The sequence below is a fragment of the Bufo bufo genome, chromosome 4 (assembly GCF_905171765.1).
Source record: "Bufo bufo chromosome 4, aBufBuf1.1, whole genome shotgun sequence".
In the NCBI taxonomy this organism is placed as follows: domain Eukaryota; kingdom Metazoa; phylum Chordata; class Amphibia; order Anura; family Bufonidae; genus Bufo; species Bufo bufo.
Window position 1 is genome coordinate 603,861,480 of NC_053392.1, and position 19,976 is coordinate 603,881,455.

Consider the following 19,976-nt stretch of genomic DNA (forward strand, 5'->3'; position numbering starts at 1 on the left):
AGTCTTGTGCAGTAGAGTAGTGAGTGCAGTGAGCTGCCAAGCCTCTGCTGTGCAATATTCAGAGCTAAAATCTCCCAGCATTCCTTGCTTGTTCAGTGTCTGCACAGAAATATCAGTGATTTTGCATTCTCAAAAGTGTCATCATTGTATAAAGTCTTGTGCAGTAGAGTAGTGAGTGCACTGAGCTGCCAAGCCTGTGCTGTGCAGTATTCAGAGCTAAAATCTCCCAGCATTCCTTGCTTGTTCAGTGTCTGCACAGAAATATCAGTGATTTTGCATTCTCAAAAGTGTCATCATTGTATAAAGTCTTGTGCAGTAGAGTAGTGAGTGCACTGAGCTGCCAAGCCTGTGCTGTGCAGTATTCAGAGCTAAAATCTCCCAGCATTCCTTGCTTGTTCAGTGTCTGCACAGAAATATCAGTGATTTGCATTCTCAAAAGTGTCATCATTGTATAAAGTCTTGTGCAGTAGAGTAGTGAGTGCACTGAGCTGCCAAGCCTGTGCTGTGCAGTATTCAGAGCTAAAATCTCCCAGCATTCCTTGCTTGTTCAGTGTCTGCACAGAAATATCAGTGATTTTGCATTCTCAAAAGTGTCATCATTGTATAAAGTCTTGTGCAGTAGAGTAGTGAGGGCACTGAGCTGCCAAGCCTGTGCTGTGCAATATTCAGAGCTAAAATATCCCAGCATCCCTTGCTTGTTCTGTGTCTGCACAGATATTTATTTGGTAATTTACATTCTCAAAGTGTCATCATTGTATAAAGTCTTGTGCAGTAGAGTAGTGAGGGCACTGAGCTCCCAAGCCTGTGCTGTGCAATATTCAGAGCTAAAATCTCCCAGCATTCCTTGCTTGTTCAGTGTCTGCACAGAAATATCAGTGATTTGCATTCTCAAAAGTGTCATCATTGTATAAAGTCTTGTGCAGTAGAGTAGTGAGTGCTGCCAAGCCTGTGCTGTGCAGTATTCAGAGCTAAAATCTCCCAGCATTCCTTGCTTGTTCAGTGTCTGCACAGAAATATCAGTGATTTTGCATTCTCAAAAGTGTCATCATTGTATAAAGTCTTGTGCAGTAGAGTAGTGAGTGCACTGAGCTGCCAAGCCTGTGCTGTGCAGTATTCAGAGCTAAAATCTCCCAGCATTCCTTGCTTGTTCAGTGTCTGCACAGAAATATCAGTGATTTTGCATTCTCAAAAGTGTCATCATTGCATAAAGTCTTGTGCAGTAGAGTAGTGAGCTCCCCTAGTAGTGCAGCCATGTACTGATGAGAAGCAGAGCATTTACGCCTGTATGGCGGGTTTTTTCAGTGTATTTATGTCAGTTGTCGAATGTGAATACATTGAGATATATTAGTGCCATATTAATGAAGCTCCTGTTCTTTCTGACATTGTATCTAAGGGAAGCCATCACTGATGTTGTACTGGTAGAAATACTTCCATATCACTGATAATGATTCTGATATACGATGAATATACAGATCAGGGGTATTTACCTTTAGACAGTGACGACCCGCCGTCCAAATATTCCTCATTTGCGGTCTCCGACATCTGCGGATCCTCATCAGTCTTGTTCTGAAATAACAGGAGACAGGTTTTGCAGATAACATTAGGGGTTACTCTGGTCTTTGGCCCCTATACCGGTGCCGTACATGTATAACCAGGGAACGTTATGTGATAAAGTCCACGGGCACCTGTGCAGTGGACGTGGCAGACATCATGGTTCCATCCTCCTGGGCTGACTGTTGTGTGAAGGTCCTCACAGCTGAGGCCAGGAGACCATCCGACCACTCCATGGTGTTGGGGTTGATTTCACCGTACAGCTCTCCCAGGGTTACACACTTGGGGTTTATGAGGAAGGTCTCCACCCTCCTTCTTCTTGTGACGGTCTTATAAATCAATAATGCTGCATTAATACAAGTCACTCTTCCATCATACAGGCTAAACCTATGTAATATCTATATAATAACCAGAGCAGGGGCGGGCCACATTTTCTGGTCTGGGGGCCACATTGAAAGCTTGTACCACTCTCACAGGCCATATATTCCATAGCATATGGACAGAATATGTCACAAATGTCTGACAGGTCGGGGTTGCACCTTATGGACTCCCAGAATAAACAGCAGAGGGCTTCACAATATATGCATATAAAGCCACCTCTTCATCTCTTAGGTGCCACACAGAGGAACAGGGGACCCCTATTCTCCCAACATATGGGGGTTCCAGAGAGAGCCCTCACTAATCACATATTTATACTGGTCTGCACTAAGTACAGCTACAGTATTGTCTGGATTATCCCTTTAAGTTGCCAGCCACATACTGCCTCCATAATAGTGCCTCCACAACAGTACCACCCACAGAGTGTCCCCATAGAAATGCCAGTCCAAAGTGTCCTCTTAGCAGTAGCAGGCGCATAGTGCCCCCATAAAAAGTATCAGCATCCCCTTAAAAATGTCAGCTACATAGTGCCCTCATAACAGTACTGGTCATACATTGCCCCCATAATGGTCCTAGCCACATGGTGGCCCCATGAAAGTCCCAGCCATATAGTACAAGTCACATTATGCTCATAACAGTAAAATGTTACACAGTGTCCCTACAGCAGTACCAGCCACATAGTGTCCCCATATCATTAAATGTCAGTGTTCCCATACCAGGACCAGCCATAGTGTTCCCATCTCAGTACCAGCCATATAGTGTCCCCACAACAGTACCAGCTAGATAGTGTCCCCATAACAGTACCAGCCAGATAGTGTCCCCACAACAGTACCAGCCATAGTGTCCCCATAACAGTACCAGCCATAGTGTCCCCATAACAGTACCAGCCATATAGTGTCTCCATATTATTAAATGTCACATAGTGTCTCCATAACAGTACCAGGCATATAGTGTCTCTATAACAATGCCAGCCATAGTGTTCCTATCTCAGTACCAGCCAGATAGTGTCCCCATCTTAGTACCAGACGTATAGTGCCCCCACAACAGTACCAGCCAGATAGTGTCCCCATAACAGTACCAGCCAGATATTGTCCCCATCTCAGTACCAGCCGTACAGTTTCTCCACAACAGAACCAGCAATATAGTGTGCCCATAACAGTGCAAGCCATAGTGTCCCCATAAGAGTACCAGCCGTATAGTGTTCCTATAACAGTACCAGCTAGATAGAGTCCCTATAACAGTACCACCCATATAGTGTCCCCATAACATTTCCCCCATAACAGGACCAGCCACACGAGAGCTGCACTGACAATTAATGCAGAGGAGAGAAGTGCTCTGCACTCAGTTCTTTATAATCGTAGGATGCAGACGTCTTTCCCCCGCCACACAGTCCTGATAGCCGCAGACCACACAGCACAGCACCGGGGGCCGCTGTGGCCCCTGCTCTATAGAAAGTGTTAGTAAAGCTCACAGATAAATGTCTAAGACCTGGGGACACAGTGAGGAGGTGACCAGACGACACGGCAGTAACGTACTGGATACTACATGATGTTCTACATGTTATCCTGAACTTTATATTTCAGACAATTCTGAAAAGTTATGATTTTTGAGCAAAAAAATAAAATAAAAAAAGTAGGTTTACCGGCAAAAAGCCACTTCCTGTGGGAGGGAAATGTGTCAAGGCTTTTTCCAAAATCCTTCGCACGGTGGTCTTCCCTCCTCCGGTGGGGCCCACCAGCATCACTCCGTGCCGAGCCTGGAATTCATTTGACGATTACAACTTTATTTAATAACAGAAGTCCCACAAACCAGGTCACGAGGAGAGCTCTGAGGTGGTCACCGAGCCACCCCTCCCCCAATAACTAGTGTCACTAGTGTAAAACATAACTCCACTTAAAGGGCGCAAGATGGCGGCACTTATGTGATACGTCTGTCACCAGTCTCTGCGCTGACTCTGGATCCTCTTCTTCGCTTGCGCTGAACCGTACCGCCATCTTGCCTTTACAGGGTTCAGGAAGCTGAGATCTGGGAAGCTGTTTGAGGGGGTTCCTTACATCAGGGCAGTACAGGTGGTGCTGCTGTCAGGGACCCAAACTCACCCGTGGCTTCCAGCGCTGGAGCAACTTTTTGTTCTATCCCTTTAAGTAAGACCCTCTCCGTCGGCAGCTTTTCTGCACTTACCAAAATCTGGTGATAGAACTGGACGACCTTCTCCATTTGACTCTCCCAAGGTTGCAAACATAATTCACTCACTGCTGCGGACACGGCTTTCTACAACAGAGATGGGAAAACACTGTAAAGTCGGAGCAGAGAGCGACTTTAATAAATGGCACAGCCGAGCGCGTTAATGAAGGGGGGGGGGAGAACCAATTAGAGGGATGAAAAAAACAACTAGAAATGCCTAAACAAACGAACGCTGAGATTGCTGTAAAATCAGATTTGTAAATGCGCCGAGTCCCCCACAGGTAGAATAAATAAGAACAACAGATGCGGAGAGAAGATGAATGGGAACATTAGGCCTTTTTTTGGGAGGATCCGGACACAATGTAAGACAAGAAAGAATTCAAAGCCTAAAAATAGAGGAGAATTTGGCTGAGACGGCTTCGCTTTGTGAAGATCCTTCTCGGGGAAGGTCACTTCTGGAGGTTGGAACATTGAGGAACTTTGATATATGATCATGATTCTCGCACAAAGTTGCAGGATTGGTGGCAACGTGGCACAAACATAAAGGATGGTGCCACAGCCATTAGCCTATAGTGTAATGTGACACAACTGTGTCGTAGCTGGGCCAACTTCAAGCAATGGCATATGCCAACGCCGCCCATGGTAGCAAGTAGCCTTATATAATGACCACATAATACAGGGCCTGAAATACTCCAAATTAAATAAATAAAAAAATCCCAAATAAGATGGCCATATGGCATCTGAATGATCACCCACTAGAATGCCCAAATGATACCACCCCGCAGTGTTATGGAAAACTCATGTGTCAGTGGTGTAGCTAAGGGGACATGTGCCCTTGGGTGCGCTATGCCAGGGCGTGTGCCAACAAGCCAGTCTGCCTTCATCAGGGTATATTATTATTATTATTAAAGCTCCATTCATTCCATAGCGCTGTACATATGATAAGCGGTGCACATACATAATACAGACAATTGCACTAAGCATAAACAAGACGGGTTACAGACTGGTACAGAAGGTGAGAGGGCCCTGCCCGCGAGGGCTTACAATCTACATGGATACAAGACTAATAAAAGCAGACATAGTCCTAAAACATTGTGACGTCATCATATTAAAAACTAAACCACCACCAATGTGAAATCATCACAAGCTAGCACTAGTATCACAATGACATCATAATGGCCTGGGTTCTAATGTAATGATATCACAATGACGCTAGCCTGGTATGTACGGTGATGATGTCATTACAATGCTGCTGGCCTGGATTCCACCGTGATGATATCACAATGGTGATGGCCTGGCTTCTACTGTAATGATATCTCACATTAGTGGTGCCCAGGTTTCTATTGTGATGATCTCACATTGATGCTGGCCTGGCTTCTACTGTGATGTCACACTGGTGTTTGCACTGGTTCTACTGTGATGATGTCACAATTCTGCTGGCCTGGCTTCTACTGTGATGATGTCACACTGGTGTTTGCACTGGTTCTACTGTGATGATCTCACAATGGTGCTGGCCTGGGTTCTACTGTGAAAATGTAAAAATAAACCCAGCACTGTTGTGACATCACCACTGCAAAATCATCACAGTAAAACCCAGTCCAGCGCCACTGTGACATCATCGGTATAGAACCTGGGCCAGCAGTATTGTGACAACATCACAGCAGAAGCCAGGCCACCACTATGCTGCTGTCATCACACTAATTCCCAGGACACCACTATGCTGATGTCATCACACTAATTCCCAGGCCACCACTATGCTGATGTCATCACACTAATTCCCAGGACACCACTATGCTGATGTCATCACAGCAGAAGCCAGGCCACCACTATGCTGATGTCATCACACTAATTCCCAGGCCACCACTATGCCGATGTCATCACACTAATTCCCAGGCCACCACTAGGCTGATGTCATCACACTAATTCCCAGGCCACCACTAGGCTGATGTCATCACACTAATTCCCAGGCCACCACTATGCTGATGTCATCACACTAATTCCCAGGACACCACTATGCTGTTGTCATCACACTAATTCCCAGGCCACCACTATGCTGATGTCATCACACTAATTCCCAGGACACCACTATGCTGTTGTCATCACACTAATTCCCAGGACACCACAATGCTGATGTCATCACACTAATTCCCAGGACACCACAATGCTGATGTCATCACACTAATTCCCAGGCCACCACTATGCCGATGTCATCACACTAATTCCCAGGCCACCACTATGCTGATGTCATCACACTAATTCCCAGGACACCACTATGCTGTTGTCATCACACTAATTCCCAGGCCACCACTAGGCTGATGTCATGACACTAATTCCCAGGACACCACTATGCTGATGTCATCACACTAATTCCCAGGACACCACTATGCTGATGTCATCACACTAATATCCAGGACACCACTATGCTGATGTCATCACACTAATTCCCAGGCCACCACTATGCTGTTGTCATCACACTAATTCCCAGGCCACCACTATGCTGATGTCATCACACTAATATCCAGGACACCACTATGCTGATGTCATCACACTAATTCCTAGGACACCACTATGCTGATGTCATCACACTAATTCCCAGGACACCACTATGCTGATGTCATCACACTAATTCCCAGGACACCACTATGCTGATGTCATCACACTAATTCCCAGGCCACCACTATGCTGATGTCATCACACTAATTCCCAGGCCACCACTATGCTGATGTCATCACACTAATTCCTAGGACACCACTATGCTGATGTCATCACACTAATTCCCAGGCCACCACTATGCTGATGTCATCACACTAATTCCCAGGACACCACTATGCTGATGTCATCACACTAATTCCCAGGCCACCACTAGGCTGATGTCATCACACTAATTCCCAGGCCACCACTAGGCTGATGTCATCACACTAATTCCCAGGCCACCACTATGCTGATGTCATCACACTAATTCCCAGGCCACCACTATGCTGATGTCATCACACTAATTCCCAGGACACCACTATGCTGATGTCATCACACTAATTCCCAGGACACCACTATGCTGATGTCATCACACTAATTCCCAGGCCATCACTATGCTGATGTCATCACACTAATTCCCAGGCCACCACTATGCTGATGTCATCACACTTATTCCCAGGACACCACTAGGCTAATGTCATCACACTTATTCCCAGGACACCACTAGGCTGATGTCATCACACTAATTCCCAGGACACCACTATGCTGATATCATCACACTAATTCCCAGGACACCACTAGGCTGATGTCATCACACTAATTCCCAGGCCACCACTAGGCTGATGTCATCACACTAATTCCCAGGCCACCACTATGCTGATGTCATTACACTAATTCCCAGGACACCACTAGGCTGATGTCATCACACTAATTCCCAGGACACCACTATGCTGATGTCATCACACTAATTCCCAGGACACCACTATGCTGATGTCATCACACTAATTCCCAGGCCACCACTATGCTGATGTCATCACACTAATTCCCAGGCCACCACTATGCTGATGTCATCACACTAATTCCTAGGACACCACTATGCTGATGTCATCACACTAATTCCCAGGCCACCACTATGCTGATGTCATCACACTAATTCCCAGGACACCACTATGCTGATGTCATCACACTAATTCCCAGGCCACCACTAGGCTGATGTCATCACACTAATTCCCAGGCCACCACTAGGCTGATGTCATCACACTAATTCCCAGGCCACCACTATGCTGATGTCATCACACTAATTCCCAGGCCACCACTATGCTGATGTCATCACACTAATTCCCAGGACACCACTATGCTGATGTCATCACACTAATTCCCAGGACACCACTATGCTGATGTCATCACACTAATTCCCAGGCCATCACTATGCTGATGTCATCACACTAATTCCCAGGCCACCACTATGCTGATGTCATCACACTTATTCCCAGGACACCACTAGGCTAATGTCATCACACTTATTCCCAGGACACCACTAGGCTGATGTCATCACACTAATTCCCAGGACACCACTATGCTGATATCATCACACTAATTCCCAGGACACCACTAGGCTGATGTCATCACACTAATTCCCAGGCCACCACTATGCTGATGTCATTACACTAATTCCCAGGACACCACTAGGCTGATGTCATCACACTAATTCCCAGGACACCACTATGCTGATGTCATCACACTAATTCCCAGGACACCACTAGGCTGATGTCATCACACTAATTCCCAGGCCACCACTATGCTGATGTCATCACACTAATTCCCAGGCCAGCACTATGCTGATGTCATCACACTAATTCCCAGGACACCACTGTGCTGATGTCATCACACTAATTCCCAGGCCACCACTATGCTGATGTCATCACACTAATTCCCAGGACACCACTATGCTGATGTCATCACACTAATTCCCAGGCCACCACTAGGCTGATGTCATCACACTAATTCCCAGGACACCACTATGCTGATGTCATCACACTAATTCCCAGGACACCACTATGCTGATGTCATCACACTTATTCCCAGGCCACCACTATGCTGATGTCATCACACTAATTCCCAGGACACCAGCTCTTGGGATCTCCCTTCTACAAATCGGTGGGGGTCCCGGCAGTGGGATGCAGGCAGTCAAACATTTTGGTGATAAATATGTTTTGTGAGCTACCCCATTAAATTAATACAACCATAGAATGTCAAATTAACACCACCATACCGTGTATAAATAAAACCTCCACAGAGTCATGGACAGTTTACTGAGTGGTAAGCTGGTCAATAGCCTGGGGTCCCCGATAACAAGCGAGCTTCTAAGAAAAGGGACCCCAAAAAAAAAAATTGAGCAGTGCATGACGGTAATATTTGGGAATTGCACTGCAGTGGTAACTATATGGTAGTATTATTTGACCTCTTTAAATGAGTATTACTTAGATACTGCATGCTATGTGTACAGTACATGGTAGTACTTTGTATACTGTATGAGTGTTGTCTTAGCATTATATGGCAGTATTATCTGTGCTGCAAAAAAACTGTCTAAAAACAACAAGCCAGAGGAGAGGGACAACTTTCCTGGCTTCCCATTCCCTGGTTATATCCCACAAAGGCCTCCTGCACACGACCGTTCAGTTTTTTGCGGTCCGCAAATCGCGGATCCGCAAAACACGGATGGCGTCCGTGCGCGTTCCGCAATTTGCGGAACGGCACGGACAGCCTTCAATATAACTGCCTATTCTTGTCCGCAAAGCGCGGACAAGAATAGGACATGTTATATATTTTTTGCGGGGCCACGGAACGGAGCAACGGATGTGGACAGCACACACGGAGTGCTGTCCACATCTTTTGCGGCCCCATTGAAGTGAATGGGTCCGCATCCGAGCCGCCAAAACTGCAGCTCGGATGCGGACCAAAACAACGGCCGTGTGCATGAGGCCAAAGATTGCTGTTCGTTTTGCTTATACTGAGAGCTAGACCAGGAGCCGCCATTACCTCTAATTTTTCAGTGTTTGCTTTCTGAAGGCTCACTCCGGGGAACAGGTCGGCCATGATGTTTTCAAAAAGTACCACATCTTCAGCCAAAAATTTTGGCAAATTTGCTTCTTTTAGGGCACAGATTATTATCACCGTTTCATTTTCCGGAGAAAGTCTCGTCTTCTGTTCTCTGGTTACACAGAAAATTTTTGGTAATTTTTAGATCAATTGATTTTGTATTGACGTCAATCGTTGGCAGACGTGAAAAAGTTTAAAAACTTTTTTTCCCCCACAGAGGTATGGAGTAAAGGAAGTTGACAAACCCAATGTTCCTAACCCGTGCCCCATAAAAAAAAAAAAAAATGCTCATCTAGGTTCCCATCTTATCTGCACCACTGCATTGTCCCCAGCCGCCTATGGTCCCTGCAGGGTCCCGCCAATCACAGGCCTCAGCGGTAACATCTGTTTGAATGACACAAGAAGTGATGAACCGTTTAAGCAGATGTGACCACAGAGGCCTGTGACTGGTCGCAGCGGTCATGGGACCAAACCCCTGCAGGGACTGGAAACTGCCAGGATCGGGGCAGTGGTGGTGTGGGCACAGCGGTACTGCGGACAGGTGGGTGCATTGTTTTTATGGGACACAGGTTGGGACCATTGAGGTCAAACAACCCCCTTTAACCTTGGAAATAAGAGAACGGAGCCATATTGGGCAGAATATCTGTGCAGGTATTAGCTTATCATAACCCACAGTACATGGCGCACAATCCTGTTTTCAATCACTTTTATGCAATTTTCTAAGGAACACAAAGTATCTGGAAGGGACACGTAGTGACAATGTGCCGCCGGCTGCACGATCGCTCGCTCTATCACACAGGCTCATAAAATGAATCATAATGTAATTGAATTGTAACACAGATAAACCATAAATATAATAAACGGCTGTTCTTAAAGGGACACTCCAGCAGCACTCCTACCCTCATCTAACAGCGTTCTTTTATATCCTATGCCACCTCTAAATTGCCTTTTAGAATCGATTAAAGGGGTCTTGATATTGATGACATTATTAATATCTGATTGTTCAGAGTCCGACACCCCACCGACGAGCTGTTTCCTGCAGCCCCCGTCACTGGAACAAGCACTATCAATGGAAAAGGAAGTACAGCGCTGTTCCTAGTGTAGTGGCCGTTCTGGGTTACTGCAGCTAAGCGCTCATTGAAGTGAATGGGAACTTAGCTGCAGTAACCCAGCACGGCCACTACACTTTGAACGGTGCTGTGCTTTCTGCTCCATTCAGTGCTGGAGGCTGCAGGTAACAGCTGATCAGTGTGGGGGGCGCAGGGTGTCGGATACTAATGACCTATCCTAAAGATCAGGAGCATGGAAAACCCCTTTAATACAGTTTCTGTTCACCATCTTCAGGCTCTAGCTATATGTCCCATAATGCCTTTTCCAGGAAGTGTGGCTGAATATCTTCTAGTTGAAGATTTAGTTATACAGATCATTCCAAAATTGTGAGCAGGAGGCTGAAATGTTACAGAAACAGAATGCACAGGAGAGGCGACGGACTATTCTGCGCAGCAGCATGCATGTCACAGGCAGTGAGAAAAGTCTGAAAACTCCATAAATCTACAAGAGATGGCAATGGAATAGAATTGTGAGAATAAAAAGGTAAGATTTCATTTTTTTTTTTACTCAGTCTCCCTTTAATTTATAGAAAATAGAAATGTGTCTCAAAAAAGCTTTTACAGGAGAAAAAAAGGACAATGTTGAAAAAAAAAAAAGAAAGAAAGAAAAGATGGAGTGTCAGACATGATGTCCATACTTCTTAAAGGGAATGTCATCACAAAATGAACTATTGTTTAGGCTCCATTCACACGTCCGTGATGTATTGCGGGTCCGCAACACACCAGCCAGGCACCCCCATTGAAAAGCCTATTCTTGTCCGGAAGCTGCGGACAAGAATAGGACATGCTCTATCTTTTTGCGGAGCTGCGGACCCAAAATCGGGGCCGCGCACCGCAAATGCGGATGCGGACAGCACACTGTGTGCTGTCCGCATCCATTCCGTCCCCATAGAGAATGAATGGGTCCGCACCCATTCCGCAAAATTGCGGAACGGATGCGGACCCATTTTGCGGACGTGTGAATGGAGCCTAATAAAATCAAGTTTTCATGTGAAATATTTTTTTAAAATTTCTCTTGAGATGATTTATTTTTATTTTTATTGTTTATCAGTATAATTTAAAAGCCTTCTCAAATCTTGCAGTTTTCATTCTGGCCACTAAGCCTCACATTAGGCTGACACTTCCTGTTCTGTGCAGATCACTTCTCAGCAGTCATCTCATTATTATCACAGGCAGGATTACAATTACAGCCTTTCCAATAGGTGATAATGACCTCTGCACAGGTCACAGAGCATGCCAACACAATTTTCCCATAGTAGCAAATGAGCAGCTCCTGTCTATAGACTCTTGATATATCAACCTTACCACCACAAGGTCCTTTTATTTTGCAGACTGTTGGTTCCACCAAGTTATGGAATATCCTAGCACAGGTGAACAAGGGTCAGCTAGCCCCCTGGCACTAGAGACCCCCCTGGCACTACCCAGCTCTGGCTGCGCCCAATGACATCAGGAGCCATGCAGCACACACTTACTTGAGGACCTGCATAACTATAACATGTGACCAAAAGGTCCTGTGCACACCACAGCTTATGAGCCGATATCAATAACACAATTCGCCACCAGATGGCAGTATGATCCTAGAAATAAAGCACTGCATTAGGCATTACAGTGCATTCGGCCTACAAGCAGTTAACATTTAACCATTTATAACCAAGGGGCCCGTCCAGCACCTTACACTGCAAAAAAAAAAAGGAAGAACGATCAACTTCAGAATATTCCATTTCAAAACTTGACCTATTGGTGCAGACATTCAGGCATCTTAAAGGCTTTGGTTCTGAAAGGGTTAACTTTCAGAGTGCATCCGCACAGTGCTGCGTAGAGGGAGATACAGAGTCTGAAACGAAGCGGAGCATCAACTTCCGTGGGATCGGATGATGGATTCTCTTCTGCAGCGGGAACGGTTGCCGGGATGTCACAGCATATTCCGCACTGAGCTAATCCTTGAACTTATTTTTCCGGATTTGGAGGCTATTTATATCCAGAGCAGCGCTCCCGCACATCCATATTAATATTTCGCTTTGCTGGCACATTTCTGCTTTCTTGCAGCATCAGCTAGGCATTAACTTCATTGGAAGAGTGGGACGAGGCCTTTCTGCTGGCATTGATGGGATTATCAGGCGTGCAGACCCCCCGTGAGACACTACGCTGCTACCTGCACAAACCGCCGATCAGCGGCGGCATTACACGGACTCTTTAACTATTGCTATGGTGGGCAATGCAAGTGCTGTGGACAATTTCATCAACCATAAGAGTCAATAAAATGTGCAGAGAGGACCACGTTGACCACGAGAACAGGTATCCTGCGCACCCCCCCCCCCCCCAAACGCTATCTCCTGGAGAATAAATGGCACTGCGCACGCTCAACCACCAGTCCATTCATATGGGGGACCGAGGACCCCAGTTCTCAGGATAGGTGGGGGTCCCAGCAGTTGTACTCTTACCAATCAGATATTTTTGGATGGGGCAATATCAAACCCCTATTTAATTTTTTGTTCTGCTTTCTAAAAAGGTGCAAAATCCAAGTGAGAAGCTGCAGCGCTGCTGTCTCTCTCCAAACAGGCGCTTGCGCAGTGAGTGTCTTTGCCCCATGTGGGAAGAGTAATCATTTTTCTGTGGGGAACTGGAAAGCTAATGACGCAGTCGTGAGCTCAGGACTGGGACCACAAGTGATTACTCTGCTCACACCTAGGGCAGGGACACTGAACATGCGCAGCTTTAAGTCCTACCGCGCAGGCGTGACATTTGGTGTGGCCGTGTGTGATGTTGAAGTGTCATCCACATCAAAGGACCAGGGGAGACACTGAGCAAAGACTCAGAAGGACAATCGGCTGCTCCAGTTTTCAGAAGGTCGCGGCGCTACAACGGACTGACCTCTTTAATGTTAGAGGTCAGACGGGGCGATGGCGATGGCTTACAGCGGTAAATGTTAGCGACGCGTTCTCATGAACAGCTGTACTAAAGTTTCTAAATTCTGATATTCATGTTGACCCCTTCCTGCCGCAGCCATTTTCCCTTTTTTCATTTTCGTTTTTTACTCCCCGACTTCCTGGAGACATAACATTTTTATTCTTCCGTTCACATAGCCGTACGGGGAGGGGGAGGGGGAGGGGGAGGGTGGTTTTTTTTGAGGGACAAGTTGTACTTTCTAACAGCAACATTTTATGCATACGATGTAGTGGGAAGCTGGAAAAAAAATCCAAATGGGGTTGAACTGGGAAAAAAAAAAAATGCAATTCCTTCATAGTTTTACAAGTTTCGATTTTATGGGGTTCACAATGTGGTCAAACTTTACTCTTAGTGTCCTGGTCAGTATGATTACGGTGACACTACATTTATATAGTTTTTCTTTAAAAATAAATAAATAAAAAAACTTTGGGGAAAAAAATATTTTTTTCTTTGCCTCACCATATTCTGACCCCCCAAACTTTTTTTTTTATAGTTACCTATGTGAGGGCTTGGGATTTGTAGTTTTTATTGATAACATTTTACAGTGTGGATGACTTTTTGATCACTTTTTATTAAATTTATTTGTAGATGAAGAGACAAAAAGGCTGTGAATCGGCCATTTTTTTTTTTCCTTATGGTGTTTATCATATGGGATAAATACGATTATTTTTTAAATTGTACAAATGTTCAGGATGGCGGTGCCTATCTTTATATTTCTTTATTGTTTATTTAGTTTTACTTTTAATATGGGGAAGGGGAGGATTTGAATATATATATATATAATTCCCCCTAGGGGACTTGAACATGCGATTGTCTGATTGTTTTTCCCACAGACTGCAATGATTTAACATTGCAGCCTATGGCAGATTAAGTACATTCCTATGGAGCCCTGCTCGATAGGAACATTGCTGTGGCAGGCCTCAGAGCCTTCAGAAGGCCTGAGGCTGCCACAGTAGCCAAATGGCTCCTTTGATCTCCACTCCTGGGGAAAGCCTCCACAGATCACAAGGTCTTCAATCGGTCGAAGACAAAACAGCAGACAAAACAGCAGGCATCCGGCGGCGACAGCATCCACTCAGAAGCGGTTTAAAGACTGCATCTGGACGTACAAGTACGTCCATTTGCAGAAAGGGGTTAATCTGATTTTCATGACATCTCACCTGGCTTCATGGTCCTGCTTCTTCTGACCGGCCACCATTAGCACAGTCTTAATAGCTCTCATCCCAAAGTCATAATGATTCTAGAGAACACAGAAATAGAAATATATGTGTTACCAAATTTGGGGTCGATGCCTGGCAACTAGATGAGACCACATAGCATATCTGTAACTAAAAATACAGCCAATTCTACCTTAAAGGGGTTTCCAGTATTACAAAAACATGGCTGCTTTCTTCCAAAAACAGTACCGCCCAAAGTTGTGCGTGGTATTGCAGCTCTGCCCTATAGACTCCAATGGAGCCGAGCTGCAAGACCAGAGGAGCTGTCACTTCTCTTGACATCTCTGTTTTTAGTAACTACTAATTCTGGACCACGTATTTTTATGACTCTTTTTGTGTCATCCCTCTGTACGTTATTATTATTACTGCTGTAAGTTATGAATAAATTGGTAGTGAAACGGGCTGCAGGGGAGACTGGGAAGGGCAGGAGTGGTGGTAGGGGCACTGGGGGTTGGCAGTTGTAATGCAGCGTGATGGTGATGCAGACAACATCGCGGTACAACGATGAGGCCGGGTTTAATGCAAAAAGTCGACTGTACTTTACTTGGGAAGTTCAATAGATGGCTCACATAGGCACTCATCACATTAAATGCAGTCTTTAAAGTTGTCAAATGCAAAATTCCCAAGGCTGCATATGGAAAGCAGTGGGCACAGGAAAAGTTTCTTTACAGTTTCTCTCTTTCTTTCTGTATCTTCAGATCTATATATCCACAATACCCTGTCCAGATGGTCAGTCTGTATTTTCATATGGTAGGGACCTGAGGTATATCGCCCCAACCAACATGCAGGGAAGTCTGTAGCCTTGAATATTGGCGTTACCTTCCCCTACGTGGCTGCAGAACGTTCTGCTGAATTCAGTACCTCTTTTCTTTAAGGGCAGACAGATATGCTGTCAATCTGTTAGAGGTTTCCCTGTTTAGCTCTGTTCCTTGCTGCGCTTTCCTGCTTACTCACTCACAGCTTACACTAGACTGAACCACTTTTTAGAAGAAGGGATGGTGCCAGCCCATCCTAACAACTGTTGCTAGAAAAATCCCTCCCTGCCTGTACACAACCTATAGGACACAAGTGCATAAGGTACAGAACAGTAACCCTCTGTTGTGGAACACTGCATAACAATGCAATGCAATGCAGGTCCAGCTGGGTGTTACTAGTTGGGAGGGGGATGTCCCTGCACAATCTGAAACTATCCAATCTGTGCTGCCAGTGTCAGATTGTGCAGGGACACACTCCCCAACTGGTAATACCCAGCTAGACCTTCACTGCAAATTGCTTGCAATTCATCCATAAATTCGAGAAGGAATAATAAAGGAATGGCACATCCCAGAGTCATAAGAATAGATATTCCAGAAATCTTATTACATGGGGGGGGGGGGGGGGGGGGGGGTGCATGTAGTTACTAAAACAGACATGTCAGGGGAGGAGACGGGTCTTCCACAAGAGATGAGTCCAGTGCGGATTATCTATGGTGAAACTCCATAGCGTATCAGGCAAAATTCTACAGAAACAAAACCTTCTGTATTGCAAAGAGTTAAAGGGTTTCTGTCACCCTGCAAAACTGATATATTTTTTTTTGGATAGTTAGATTGCTCATAGTGCGATATAGCAGAATATAATGCTCTTACTTACTTTCATGCGGCCGATTCTTTATAAAACGAAGATTTATAATATGTAAATGAGGGCTCTACTAGCAAGTAGGGCGTCTACTTGCTGGTAGCTGCTGCAGAAATCCGCCCCCTCGCCGTGTTGATTGACAGGGCCAGCCGTGATCTCCTCCTCCGGCCGGCCCTGTCAGTAATTCAAAAATCGCGCGCCTCGTGTCATTCGGCGCAGGCGCTCTGAGATGAGGAGGCTCGTATCCTCAGCACTCCCTCAGTGCGCCTGCGCCGATGACATCACCGAAAGAGAAGACGTCATCGGCGCAGGCGCACTGAGGGAGTGCTGAGGATACGAGCCTCCTCATCTCAGAGCGCCTGCGCCGAATGACGCGAGGCGCGCGATTTTTGAATTACTGACAGGGCCGGCCGGAGGAGGAGATCACGGCTGGCCCTGTCAATCAACACGGAGAGGGGGCGGTTTTCTGCTGCGGCTACCAGCAAGTAGACGCCCTACTTGCTGGTAGAGCCCTCATTTACATATTATAAAAGTTCGTTTTATAAAGAATCGGCCGCATGAAAGTAAGTAAGAGCATTATATTCTGCTATATCGCACTATGAGCAATCTAACTATCCAAAAAAAAAAAAATCAGTTTTGCAGGGTGACAGAAACCCTTTAAACCTGTGAAGGAACTCCATAGCATAATCTTAAGTGTGCAAATACCACTGCAGATTTATTTTTCTGCAGCGCGTTGCTAAGATTTAGTAAAATTGCATCTACTTTTCAGGCAACAGAAAACGTGCAGCGCGCAGAAATGCCGAAATTCTGGTTGCAAACAATCCCTACATAGTCCGATCCTGCAGTCATGTATTACTCCTATACCTCTCCATACAGGCAGTAAAAGAGAGGTCACATGGAGAAAGTCTGCAGAAGAGCTGCATACACAAAACGAGGATTTAATCAAAATTTTTTGCAAAATTGTTTCTTTTTTATTATTATTTTTGAATGCATTGGAGCAACAAAACATATGGTTGCGAAAGTGTACACCCCCTCTATACTTAATGTTAAGAAATATTATATCTCGCCTCCCGCCAGACTTCTGTGTTACCTGCTGGGATAGCTGCTTGCTTGCCAGCTCATACAGGTTTACTAGTTTTCCAGACAAGGATTTTGCCGTTTGAAAACCCTCAGAGAAGAGCATTATCTCGGCGATAAGTTGGTAGTCGGGAACCATCATCGCAACCGGCCGAAACAGAGATTTCAGATTATCTGGGAGCTCAACTCGTCCTTTGTATCTGGAAACAGAAGAGTGAATAAATATTCATATGTATTGTGCTCCTTATGTATAATATGTATGACTATAGATATACAGTACAGACCAAAAGTTTGGACACACCTTCTCATTCAAAGAGTTTTCTTTATTTTCATGACTATGAAGGCATCAAAACGAATTATGAATTAACACATGTGGAATTATATACATAACAAACAAGTGTGAAACAACTGAAAATATGTCATATTCTAGGTTCTTCAAAGTAGCCACCTTTTGCTTTGATTACTGCTTTGCACACTCTTGGCATTCTCTTGATGAGCTTCAAGAGGTAGTCCCCTAAAATGGTCTTCCAACAGTCTTGAAGGAGTTCCCAGAGATGCTTAGCACTTGTTGGCCCTTTTGCCTTCACTCTGCGGTCCAGCTCACCCCAAACCATCTCGATTGGGTTCAGGTCCGGTGACTGTGGAGGCCAGGTCATCTGGCGCAGCACCCCATCACTCTCCTTCATGGTCAAATAGCCCTTACTTTCAAAGTTTTCCCAATTTTTCGGCTGACTGACTGACCTTCATTTCTTAAAGTAATGATGGCCACTCGTTTTTCTTTACTTAGCTGCTTTTTTCTTGCCATAATACAAATTCTAACAGTCTATTCAGTAGGACTATCAGCTGTGTATCCACCTGACTTCTCCTCAACGCAACTGATGGTCCCAACCCCATTTATAAAACAAGAAATCCCACTTATTAAACCTGACAGGGCACACCTGTGAAGTGAAAACCATTTCAGGGGACTACCTCTTGAAGCTCATCAAGAGAATGCCAAGAGTGTGCAAAGCAGTAATCAAAGCAAAAGGTGGCTACATTGAAGAACCTAGAATATGACATATTTTCAGTTGTTTCACACTTGTTTGTTATGTATATAATTCCACATGTGTTAATTCATAGTTTTGATGCCTTCAGTGTGAATCTACAATTTTCATAGTCATAAAAATAAAGAAAACTCTTTGAATGAGAAGGTGTGTCCAAACTTTTGGTCTGTACTGTATATTACATAATGATTTATGTTATACTAGATCACTTTATGTTCTATCACAGATAACATTATTTATAAAAGAAGAACAATACCCCACCATTGGGGCTCAGGTGGTAGAGGGTGTCTCTAGGGGTGCCACCATCCATGGTGTTGGCCTTAAAATTGAGGTATAATGGCAGTAATATCTATGCTACCCTAGACCACCAGGAAAGCTGACATTAACCTCTATACTACTGTAGACTATAACTTTGTAATAACTCTTCACAACCCTAGACCACCAGAAGAGTAGTTATTAAAAACTTTCCAAACCCTAGATCACCAGGGATATTGGCATAAAAGCCAATGCTACCCTAGACCACCAAGGGGGCTGACATTTACTTCCTCACTATTCTAGACCATCAGGGAATCTGATATTAACCCTCCACAACCGTAGACCACCAGAAAAGTAGGTGTAAACCTCTTCACTAACCTAGATCATCAGGGATACTGGCACTAAGCCTATACATAAGGGAGATTTTACAACCCTAGATTACATTAAAACCAAACAAGGTATTAACCATTCAACTACCCTAGGCCAAAAGGAAAAAAAAATGGCACTAAACCCTATACTACTCTAGACCACCAGGGGATCTTACATTACCTCCCCACTAACCTAGAACACCAGGGAACCCAATATTAAACCTTCACTACCCTAGACCACCAGGGAAGTGGATATTAACCCCTCCACTGCCCTAGATCACCAGTAAAACTGACATTAACCTGTCCACCAATAAAGACCACCACCTAAGCCGATGATAACTCCATGTCCCCCCCAAATATTTGAAAATTAAATGTGGAGACATTTTAAGTTCCACCCAAGTGAATGGGTCCGCATCCACAAACGTCGTGCACTCGGCCAGTACCCAAGCCCTGTGATTCTAAGCCAAGTACACCCTAACGTACGACACACTTTTGCACATTCGGACATTGCAAATAACCCCAAGAAATAAGCTGTGTACTCCCCTAGATCACCAGGGAAGTTGACCTTAACCCTTCACTACCCTAGACCACCATTTGCTAATTTTCTGTACAAAGTGAAATCTGTTTGGTGACAGCAATGTGCTGACCTAATCTCAGACCTTC

General features: G+C 45.0%; 1 protein-coding gene across 1 annotated transcript in view; it reads right to left on the reverse strand.

Annotated features, from left to right (window-relative positions):
* DNAH14 (dynein axonemal heavy chain 14) overlaps nucleotides 1-19,976 on the reverse strand; it is a 188,592-nt gene that overhangs the window by 84,044 nt on the left and 84,572 nt on the right. Inside the window, exons 34-40 of the mRNA XM_040430564.1 lie at nucleotides 17,661-17,847; nucleotides 14,900-14,979; nucleotides 9,625-9,796; nucleotides 4,111-4,200; nucleotides 3,572-3,685; nucleotides 1,686-1,880; nucleotides 1,488-1,566 (exon numbers count right to left, since the gene is read on the reverse strand). Of these exons, the coding sequence (XP_040286498.1) occupies nucleotides 1,488-1,566; nucleotides 1,686-1,880; nucleotides 3,572-3,685; nucleotides 4,111-4,200; nucleotides 9,625-9,796; nucleotides 14,900-14,979; nucleotides 17,661-17,847 (917 nt within the window). The remainder of the gene's footprint in view (nucleotides 1-1,487; nucleotides 1,567-1,685; nucleotides 1,881-3,571; nucleotides 3,686-4,110; nucleotides 4,201-9,624; nucleotides 9,797-14,899; nucleotides 14,980-17,660; nucleotides 17,848-19,976) is intronic.